This window comes from Ascaphus truei, chromosome 7, assembly GCF_040206685.1.
Source record: "Ascaphus truei isolate aAscTru1 chromosome 7, aAscTru1.hap1, whole genome shotgun sequence".
Classification (NCBI taxonomy): domain Eukaryota; kingdom Metazoa; phylum Chordata; class Amphibia; order Anura; family Ascaphidae; genus Ascaphus; species Ascaphus truei.
In genome coordinates this window covers 90,246,027-90,257,522 of record NC_134489.1, presented here as the reverse complement: position 1 = coordinate 90,257,522, position 11,496 = coordinate 90,246,027, and the positions used below count along the sequence as shown (strand labels likewise).

General features: G+C 40.2%; 1 protein-coding gene across 1 annotated transcript; it reads right to left on the bottom strand.

Annotated features, from left to right (window-relative positions):
• Positions 1 to 3,993: 3,993 nt before the first annotated feature.
• LOC142500008 (uncharacterized) lies at positions 3,994 to 7,544 on the bottom strand. Its single transcript, XM_075610063.1, has 3 exons — positions 6,876 to 7,544; positions 5,409 to 5,486; positions 3,994 to 5,045 (listed from the first exon to the last, which is right to left on the bottom strand). The coding sequence occupies exons 1-3, from the start codon at positions 7,465 to 7,467 to the stop codon at positions 3,994 to 3,996; spliced, it is 1,722 nt and encodes a 573-aa protein (XP_075466178.1). The 5' UTR covers positions 7,468 to 7,544.
• Between the last annotated feature and the right edge of the window lie 3,952 nt (positions 7,545 to 11,496).

Genomic DNA, 11,496 nt, shown 5'->3' with positions numbered 1-11,496 from the left:
AACATCATGCATTGGAGGGGACCATAACATCTGGCCAGTAACATTATTTGCTACAGTCCCAAACCATTTTATCTACATACCCATGTAACAAGAGATTTTAAAAATAAATGGCTACTTGGTTGTAAGTGTCCTTTACATTGGGAGAAGGAGTGGCTCAGTGAGTAAAGACACACACTGGCACTGATAGTTTGAAGCAGGGGAGTCTGGTTCAATTCCCGGTGTGGGCTCCTTGTGACCTTTGCCAAGTCACTTTATCTCCCTGTGCCTCATGCGGCAAAAAAACATTTGTACGTTCCACGGGCCAGGGACCTCAGGCTGAAACATGTGTCTGTAAATCGCTGCGTACAACTAGCAGCCCTATACATGAACATGCTCATATTATTATTATTATTGTTACATAGTTTCGACAGTCATACGTTCCATTACATATTAGAATACACAAATGTGTTAGCAGAGTGGGAATGGTTGTTATATATAAAACACACCATGTCATAAAATGTTAGTAGTCATTAAAGAACACTCAATAAAAATTCATGAGGCACTCTTTTGCAACATCATTATGTTAATTAAGTGCTTATGCAATATAGGCATAAGGGTATCACATTTTTAATTGTTTGTTAATAAGCGCTGCAAGCAATATAAAATTAGTTCCATATGTAGTATAGTAGTCGGTGGCTCCTCCTCACAATCATCTCATATAAAGGTAGACTCTTCTGAAATCATACATTGATCCGATTGTATGTTCCCCGACATCTCTGAAATACAGCAAACACATGATGGTCAAAGATGGCACCTTACTAGATATGCATCCGTGACAACGCGTTACGCAGCTCTATATGATTGTGTACATACACACGTCAGTCACTTATATGTTAGAAGTAAAACTGTTCATCAGTATGTAATGTTTCTTTAAATTTGTAGCAGGCATAACTATGTATAAGAAGTGAACGTTGCCTGTATACTGAAAGATGTGCGCGCACATCTTTGTGTGCGCACGCACTTCACGCTTGGCTCCACTAACTGTTAGCGCATGCGCAAAACAAAGCGTACGTTGTGCGTTCAATACATGTTGAAAATACCAGTAAACATAACATCTTTATTTCAAATACAATGAAGACGAAACTACATTCGTTCTAAACGAGTACATCTGTATTCTTTTTAAACAGACGTGTTTGAACAGAAAGCACGGCCGATAACACAATGCGCAAATGCAATACGTGTGACGTCATGTTAAGCCAGCGTGAAACGCACGCTAACACTCCTCCCACTCAATTAACATTCGGCTAACGCCCAGGGTACGCCTACAAACACTGAGCCGCACGCATCACACACTGCAGTTACCGTTACTATAACAAAACATGACAGCCAATAGGCTTTGAGGCGCGCACGTCGCTTGGGGGCGGGACTTACATCACTAATCCTTTTTAAGGACGCCTTGGCCCATGACAAGGGTCCCACGTCATACGTGGTGGACCCGGTTTTCAATGTTGTAGATGTTGCATGATAACAAAACAGGTATGTGTTAGAGTAATGGTAAAATGTTGCTAATATGTTTAAAGGGATAGGAAAGTACGTATATTTATTCCGTCAGCAATGTGTACTACTCTTTCAGGTCCTACTATATTGTATTAGGAAACAATTTGTTTGTGATCGCTACATGTTATGCAGTCTGCAATGTTACGCTGTATCCACGCATTGAAAGTGAAAATGGTGGTTACAAAAAAAAAAAAAATTTAAACGCAGAGTCAACGCATAACGATTGTTATATTTACCATTCTTCTAGAATTAACTCTTCGCCTGGCTGCAACTGGTCGCTCCAGAAATGCAAGGCATTTTCATCCACGCTTAACCCAACCGCTGAATCCAGTATGGCACATATCTCCTCCAGGATGCGCTCATAGGAATCGCCACTGCTTTCTTCAAATAATTGGTCGGGAGGTAGGTTCATTTCTTCCGGTTCCCATTCCAATGCAATTTCAGCTGAAAGGCTTGGTACATAATCATAGTACTTTTGTTCTTGTACAATGTGGGTTTCAGGAATGGAGGCTGCAGATATTGCAGCACGTATCGATTCAAACGGATCAGTAGTAGCGGATACATTGCTATTGCCATTAGGAATAAATATGCCTTTCACGACAATATAAGTGCCGTCTTTCAGGAGAAATTGTTTTTCCGGGGCAATCTTCCAGAAACCATAGGTGTGTTGTAGCTTATCCTGGTCACGTTCAAAAAAGTCATTACTTGATAAAGTGAATCTTATTGAGGAATTAAAATTCCGTGCATGCTTACGGTCTTGGTAATAAGGATATTTTGCTCGAATGAAATCATCGATTTGGCGTGTGCTTGCTTTCTGTCCGCGACTGTTCAAGATGGCTTCACAGATCATGTACTTATACCCTAAAAGGGGATTAATATTGTTAACGAATTCATCAGCCATGTCTGAGTAGCACAAAAGCTGTGTGCAGGTCTGTGTTATTTGCTCATCAAAATGAATGTGCTGAATGGCTAACAAACTCCTGTTTTTCCTTGTCAAGGTCAACAAAAGTAACTACTTTGACTCCTTATTTCAAACGCCAATTGGATTTGTTTGTCTAATTGGGTTAACAGTTGTGGTTCGTGATATGGGACTGTGGGAGAAACATTTCTCCTTCTTTTATCTCGTTTGTGAAAAACATCCCTAGACTGTGAATGCGTTCACATAGTGTTTTTTTGAAAACTAACAAAGACCAGTGTGTGAAAATATTTCTTAGCCAGGCATATCAGTAAAAACACACCTGCAAAAAGAAATGTTTTTTCCCCGCTTACATTTCTGTGTGTATGTGAAAGTCTGGTTAACTCCCTGTCTGCATGAGTTTAAATACGTGTGTATATATATATATATATATATATATATATATATATATATATATATATATATATATATATATATAAATATATCTCTTATAAAAATATATATATATTTATATATAATATTTTTTTTTTTTTTATATTGCAGGAGTACACACAACATTGATGGCATTAAGTATACCTTGTATGAAACCTATTTAAATGGTGAGAAACATGATTGAATGAAGTAATAAACATTTGTTTAAGCACAATACTGTTAGAGTCTCATACTTAGGATATTTCTCAAACATTAGGCCTGTATTATTAAAATAGTGTGCTTTCACAAGGAAGCATGAAGTGTATTAGTTTGTGTATACCAGTTTATATAGTAATATATATATATATATATATATATATATATATATATATATATATATATATATATATATATATATATATATATATATATATATATATATATATACACATATATACACACATATATACATATATATACACACATATATACATATATATACACACATATATACATATATATATATATATACACATATATACATATATATATACACATATATACATATATATATATATATACACACTCACACACTCACACTCACACTCACACTCACACTCACTCAGTGTGTGTGTGTGTGTGTGTGTGTGTATATATATTATTATACATTCTGAGATGTTATAGAAACGAACACACAACTGATTAAAGGACAAAATTACAATGGCCAAGCAAGGCAAAGGTAAGTAATAATTTACACATAATCCTGCTGTACACGTACAAGAAAGATGTTTGCACTTACTTAGGTGTTTTAATAATTGCATGTGACTAATATGCATATGCAATTCTTACATCAATTAACACACCCAAATGCAATGTTTTGCTGCAAAGTCAATGGCAGCTTCTCTAAACTTAGCAACTGGCTCCTGGTGGACCATTACTGAACAGACGATTACAACATAAATATTTATAACACAATTAATTATGAGTGTTAACATTTCCAAAACTTCACGTGTACAAGAACATAGTTGAAAGTTTGGAAACAACACAGTCTTCAGCATACATACAATAGTAATTAGATAATCTGAAGTCAACAAAACAAGGCCAAACACATATTTTCTGAATTATAACATTTATTTTTTTTGTTCCTTTTGCGAGCGAGTAACAGGCCTGCTTGTTGTCTCTTGAATTTTCCTTTTTCTTTTGCCACCAACTTTAGGCACAACAGAGCCACTTTGAGTGGCCTCTGGCACTTCACGGGCAGGGCTTGTGGCCAGTGACTGTTCACCTACGGGGCTTGTGGCCAGTGACTCACCTACAGGGCTTGTGGCCAGTGACTCACCTACAGGGCTTTTGGGCAGTGATTCACCTACAGGGCTTTTGGGCAGCGATTCACCTACAGGGCTTTTGGGCAGCGATTCACCTACAGGGCTTTTGGGCAGCGACTCACCTACAGGGCTTTTGGGCAGCGATTCACCTACAGGGCTTTTGGGCAGCGACTCACCTACAGGGCTTTTGGGTAGTGACTGTTCACGGACAGGGCTTGTGCCCAGTGACACATGTGAGCAAGTTGGTAGACACTGCACAAGTGATGGTTGGTCTGTTTCATGTGTGTCTTGTTTTGTTTTTGTCGCCTCCTTTGTAGGTGTCTGCTGCTGAATTTGTACAGATGGCAGCGGTAGGATGTCATCAGGAACCTGCACAGCAATGTCTGCTACTTGACCGGTAACATTTGGGCCTGGTGAATGAATATCAGATGAATGTGGTGAAAACTGACCTGCATGAACAGATCCTGGCTGGGAGGTGTTGAATTGTGGTACATTAGTCATTCTCCAGTAATTAGCTTGTGTTTGCTGAACAACTAATGCTTCGAATGAGGTGTTGATTTTTTGCAACTGTTTAGGCACTTCAATGAAGACTCTGTGGAGATGTGCCAATTGTGATACTGTTTCTTCCTGCAGTCCAATCATCCTTTCCAGCACTGTCATCATGTCTGAATGGCGACGATTTTCTGCGTCCACTATTTTTCCCTCTGAAGCTACAATTGCATCGTATGTGGAAGTTGATGGACGATTTGGCGGTACAACAGTTTCTATTGGCACCTCTTCATGGTCACATGATTGTATTTCAGTCTCTTCTGTGGCGTCATCCTCATCATACTCATCATCCTCATCACCATGATGTTCTAAAAAGAAATGTACACATTATTAAATGGCATGTTAATGTATGCTGTGTTACTATGTAATTGTACTGTGTCCTAAGTAACACCTAACATGTTAGCATACGTTTTATAACCTCATTAAAAACTACCTTGACTTACGAATAATGTTTGGACTCAGTATGAAATATGAATGAATGAAAAGTTGCTCTAAACTCAGAAGTCCTACATGATAATTAACATCACTAACACAATACATGTTGCCTTACACTTAATTTTCACTGACACTAAGTAATCCTATTTAAAGAAGATGTGCAAAACAAATAATGCACATGACAACATAACATATAGAAGAGCACATATTATATGGCCAGCAAATGATACACTCACCTTCTAGTAGTGTTGAGCTGGCTGACCCAGGTGAAGACACTTGTTCCATCTCAGGTGACACATGTCCTCCAGGGGCAACTATATATAACAATAACATAAGTTTTACATTTACATGTGTAAATATTGAACAAACACTTATTGTATGTTCTGTATTTATGATTAACTAACAACATCAGTTCCTTAACCGAAAATGTGTGTGAAAGTGAACATAAATAGTTGTAATAACACTGTACATGCCTGTGTACTTAGAATTTTTGAGTTCCCTAACATACAACATACTATGTTTCTGCAGTAAAGCGTGAGGATAAATAGATTAAATGAGTACATAAAAATCATATGTTGTGTAGTGATATCAGTATCATAATGTACATAACTATCATGAGATGACCATTCACAATGGTTATCATGAAGGTGGTCATATTGCAAAAAGTGTTGTTTTTGGTAGAGGATATGTGTGGTACATTAATCGAAGATGTGGCACACCTGAATGTGGCTGTGACTCAACAAGACAACACATGCAGTGTGTGATAATGTGTCTTTCATAGTAGTTCAACTATAGATATGAGTGAACTAATGTGTGACGTACGCTTTGATAAGTAATGAGTTGTTGGGGCATTTAGTAGCTAGAGTTAAGCTTTCAAATGAGTGTGATTAACTTCAGTTGTGCTATTCAGGTTGTAAGAAAGGTATTCCCTTCCCCAAAAAGCCTAATCAGCCACACCTTTCAATGACTTGAAACAGGTGCAAATGGTGTGAACTAAGTTGACCGTGAAATGAGGCTGTAATTAGTGTGTGTGCTGAACCCCACCCCCTCTGTTGAAGTGTATGCTGTGATGAGATATTAATTGCAGCTGCTTTAACACAATGGTAGATGAGCTAAGTAGTCATCTGCAGTGTTTAAGTTATGAAAACAATGACATAACATATGATACGTGTGCCTCATTATGCTGTTTGTATATGACATAAAGCAAAAATGGACCTTTTCATAAGCAACTATAGATGTGTTAGTGCCAGTGATGTTTGTAGGCCGTTACATGCAATTTCTTTGATGCATGCTTAAAATAGGCAGTAATGTCATGTTTGTCGGAGTAAAATCAATAAAATACACAATAATATGATACATATTTCTGTTCTGTACCTGTAGCTACTAATAATTTCTCATGAACATGTGTTACACGTGTACTACCCTGTTGTTCCCCATCTTCGCCCACCATCAATTGCTTCCACTGCAGCTATGCATTTTGGGAATTCACATGTAAATGAGCACGCAATGGCACGTGCTATATTAGTTACTGCTTTTAGTAGGACTACTACATATATGTCTATTTTGAGATATATATATACAGAATCAGACATATACATATATAGATGCAGGTATGCTTATATTGTGAAGACAGTATAAAAAGCAGTGTAAATATGCAAAATAACTGTAAGCAACGACACGCCTAGTACAGTAATATTTATCACCTGCTGGAAATTGTGACGGATAAATTCCAATGTCACGGTCACCAGCCAAGCCTTCCACGACGACGGTAAGTAATTTTGGCCGAAGCAGCTCCTCCAATGGAGTCAATATGAGACGTTGTGGTGTGGGCCCACCTCCAGTGCCAGTAGCATGCACGCGTTGGTCTTGTATTTTCTTTTTCAATTTGGACCTAATATCATCAAATCTTTTCCGACAATGATACTTGTCCCTAACACTATTCCCACAGGCATTGACACCAATGACTATTGTGTCCCACATTTCTTTTTTGCTTGCTGCACTTGTCCGCCCTTGAAAAACATATAAAAGATATGAGGTAAATGAATAATAATATAAGCACCAGTTTCCTACACTGCTAGCTGTTCCAAGAGATAGCAAACATGCTGTTTTATGTGTAATATGTGCAGCACATGAGCATTCACTACTAAACCTATACATGTAAGCAAGGTTGCATTCATATTGTATGCAGTTCTGGCAAATTGACCGCCTGTGTTTATTTGTCCTTGTAAGGCATGATAAAAAGCTGTGTTTCCACACTAATGAACATAGAAAGATATTGTGTACCCATATTTGCATATGAACAAAACTCAGATGACCTAGGATCACATGTATTTGAATAATAAATGTAAAGTTACACTTACCTACTAAATGTCCATAGAGACTGTCATAGTGCTCCAGAATGCCAGTGACAAGAGCCCTATTTTCCTGGTCATTGAAGCGAGGATTACGTGGCTTCTCCACACGTTTTTTCCGAGCAGGTTTAGGGTCAGAGCTTGGCTGGTGCTGACTGGACTCTCCTTCTTCCAATGGAAGAGCCTCCAAAAGCTGGCCACCAGCAAGCACGCCACCACCAGACACCCCATCAGCAACTGCGCCACCAGCAGCACTCCCAGCACCAGCACTCCCACTCCTAGCACCAGCACTCACACTCCTAGCACCAGCACTCCCACTCCTAGCACCAGCACTCACACTCCTAGCACCAGCACTCACACTCCTAGCACCAGCACTCCCACTCCCAGCAACAGCACTCCCACTCCCAGCAACAGCACTCCCACTCCCAGCACCAGCACTCCCACTCCCAGCAACAGCACTCCCACTCCCAGCAACAGCACTCCCACTCCCAGCAACAGCACTCCCACTCCCAGCAACAGCACTCCCACTCCCAGCAACAGCACTCCCACTCCCAGCAACAGCACTCCCACTCCCAGCAACACCACTCGGTGCACCAGCAACATCACTCCCCTGAACAGTACGTTCACTCCGACGCGTACTCCCACGAGTAGCACTCCCACTCCCACCAGCATCACTCTTCCCACGCTTTGCGGGCATACTTCCAGCACTCACAAAAAACAGACAAGAAATGTACAGGCAATCACACGAAACACTTCCACATATAAAACAAGACAAAGATGTAAACAAAACAACAAAGGACAAAGCTCACCCAATACACAACAAGTCTCTCAGTCAATATGCAAATCTTCAATCGTCCAGCTCTGTGCGTCTCTCTCTCTCTCTCACTCCCAACAACACAGAGAATGATTAGCAGTACACGTTGCCTTTAAATATGGCGCGCAATCCAAAACATGCTTGTTTCGCCTGATTCAGCAAGATTTGTGATTGTGCAACCTAACAGCACCCCGCCACGCACGCCGATACACCTGTGTGTGATCGGCTCATCATCGTGAGAGTGGGCGGATTTGTTTTCTGGTTGATTTTGAATGTATTCGGCACTTACTGCATACGGAGAGGGAAAAACGCCAATAACATCACTAATCGATAAGCTTGCCGATTTCACATAATCGTCGCTTACTGCATGAGGCCCTATGTCTGGATAATTAAAATCCCCCATTATGCAAACATGACCCAGTTTTGATGCCTTCTCCATTTTCAAAAGTATTTTAGCTTCCTCAATCTCACAGATATTTGGTGGTTTATAGCATATTCCAACAAACATTTTCTTTATACTTTTACCTCCATTGCAAATTTCTATTGTCATGATAGGCTTGCCAGGCGTGTAATAAAGGGGTCAACCCCCAGTTGGCAGCCCCTACAATCGTGCAGGATGCAAGGGGTTAATGGAATCGTATACATAAATTTCTGCAGTCCCCTGCTTCAGCACAAAACTTATTCCCCTTTGTTTTATGTGTTCCCGCCCTGTGACGTGATTGCACCAAACATCTACACTGGGATCAGGCCGGGAGGGAAGGGGTTAACTGTGTTTGAATGTTTATGGCCCTTTGTTCCCCTTCCCGCCTTTTTGGCCACTATTTGCAGTGACATACAGAATGCCATGTATTCCTATGCAGAGGTTACAGTGCTGTTGCAATTACTGCTGGTTTTGAAATGTGGTTTGTGTAACATGAGGTTTTAAAACCCAATATTGCTATCTCCGGTTCCGTGATAGCTGGAAGTCTGAAATTTGGCCACGAGGCACAGACCCCGAGTCAGAATTGCATGGCAGGTTTCAGCCCTCTCAGATTAACCGAACGGAGTATTTTTGGTATATATAAATTGTGATATATTTCTGTATAGTCAGGGCTACCCAATTTGCCCACGAAAGTTCCTGGTCATGTGGAATTGTAATGAGCCATCAGGCGCCGATGAGTCTGCGTGCTTTGTCCGGATCAAGACTTCACCCCCCAGATTGAGTGTGCAGGGGGAAGAGATAGCAGGATCTGGTTGTGTATGTTTAGGTGCTACAACTCACACCTCCAGCCAGCCTTTCCTCTGAAGCAATACAGATGGTAGACTCATAGGCACCAGGCTTAAGAGTGGGGTGCACTAAATGGGATTCTGACTGACAGTGTGTGCGCATGTCCCACCTACCACAGGGCATGTACCAGCTTGCTCCCACGTGAGCTGGCAAAAGTTAATTGGGTCCAGATAATTGTTCTCCAATACCTGGGTCCCAATGTTAAGGAGCAGAGGCTAAAATCTATTTCAGTGACTGTAAGCCCTCTACCCAGGGTTCTTCGTTTGTATCCTGTATTGCTGAATGAATTGCTAGCCTGAATCCTGGCTACTTCAAGGTCCCCTTCCTAAGTAAGTGCAAATATTCTGTTTGTTATTTGTCCAACATTGTGTGTCCACCTTATTTGAAGGAATAAAATCTCTTATCATATCACAGTCGTATTCAATTCAACCCAGTAATTATGTGTATATTATAACCCTGTAAATTATCGTGACATCTATCCACAAGGTCTCTCCATTTTCATCGTTCCCTTCATAAACATCTTCCCTTATAATAGGTTTTAGATCCGGTTTAACATATAAGCACACAATACGTGTCTGCTGAACACAATATGGAGCAGGACAGTCTCATTATAGGGACAAGATTTCATGACTTTCTATTGATGACCCCATCCCAGAGTTTGCAGTTTGGCTCCATTTTGTATCAAACGTTTCTAGATCGATATTACATGACCTTGAAAACTAGCGATGGGCGAATGTGTTAAAGTTTGTCCCGCAATCGTTCAAGAAAAAATGGGTGTAAAGAGCGCTAAAAGAAGTACAAGTGATAGTACAGTGTAAGTGATATAATGTGACCCTGCACAAAAATTAAACTAGGCTGCCAGGTGATGCTAACTCCAAGACACAGTTAGTAAAACAGAACATAAAATAAACAATACAGAGCGGCGCCGATATAGTCCAAAAGTTGAAAGTAAATGTCCAATAGTATTAGAGTCTCAAATGATAGATAGCTGTTGATGTAGCTTCCCAGCTTTGCTTCAAAATGTGGACTCCATCAACATAATGCAGAAAGAGAAAGAACAGAAAAACACATCATAGTGCAAATATGCAATAAATGAACATACAAAACTAACAAGACAAGACATACACAACATAAAACAAGCAAGGCTGACTAATATTAAAGATTAGTTTATTACACACAATGAACTACTGTAGCAGACGCGGGATCCGGTGGGTTAAAACCGGAATCCTACTTACAGAACTGCCACAGATCATGAGCAGGGGTTTAGGTGACCGGCTGCAGCTCCGTCCGAGCACGTGACATCCAGGGGTCTCCTCCGCTCCGCAACCAGAAGTGCGTCGCTCCGAGCGACTCTGGAGCTCTCCTGGGACCGTCACTCAACCTGCTGCCGGAAACACGCTCCTAGGGGCGGGTGAAATCGCCGAAATCTCTAATCGGAGATACTATTGGGCATTTACTTTCAACTTTTGGACTATATCGGCGCCGGTCTGTATTGTTTATTTTATGTTCCGCAATCGTTCAGGCAAACTTTTCTATTTCTTCAGCAAACCTGCAAAAGTTTGTTTGAATCTTTTTTTATTCAAAAATCAGTCAAAGCATAGAATTCCGCCTAAGTCTCTAAATTGCGATTCTCTCCCTGAAGGTATTTTGGAGGGGTTTAAGTAGTTTGTTGAAGCAAACTTTTGAAGTTTGCTTCAATTGTAAGCAAATGTTTGGCTTTGTGCAGTTTAATTTTCTCATAATTATTTATTTTTTTAATATAGAGGTGATTTTTTTCCACCGCAAAAAGTCAAACTTGCAAAGAAACACCCTTTTTGCAGCAGATTTTAATTTTGGTGAAAAGTTTGCTCATGTCCATTGAAGATCTCTCCAGCGCTGGGTGGTTCTCTCCG

Excerpts from the sequence above, each read along its gene's own strand:
- LOC142500008 (XM_075610063.1), bottom strand. The coding sequence starts at position 7,467 with ATGCAAATATGGGTACACAATATCTTTCTATGTTCATTAGTGTGGAAA. Across the intron at positions 5,487-6,875 it reads TCCGTCACAATTTCCAGCAG|TTGCCCCTGGAGGACATGTG; the intron begins GTGATAAATATT and ends TGTTATATATAG. Across the intron at positions 5,046-5,408 it reads CAGCTCAACACTACTAGAAG|AACATCATGGTGATGAGGAT; the intron begins GTGAGTGTATCA and ends ATTTCTTTTTAG.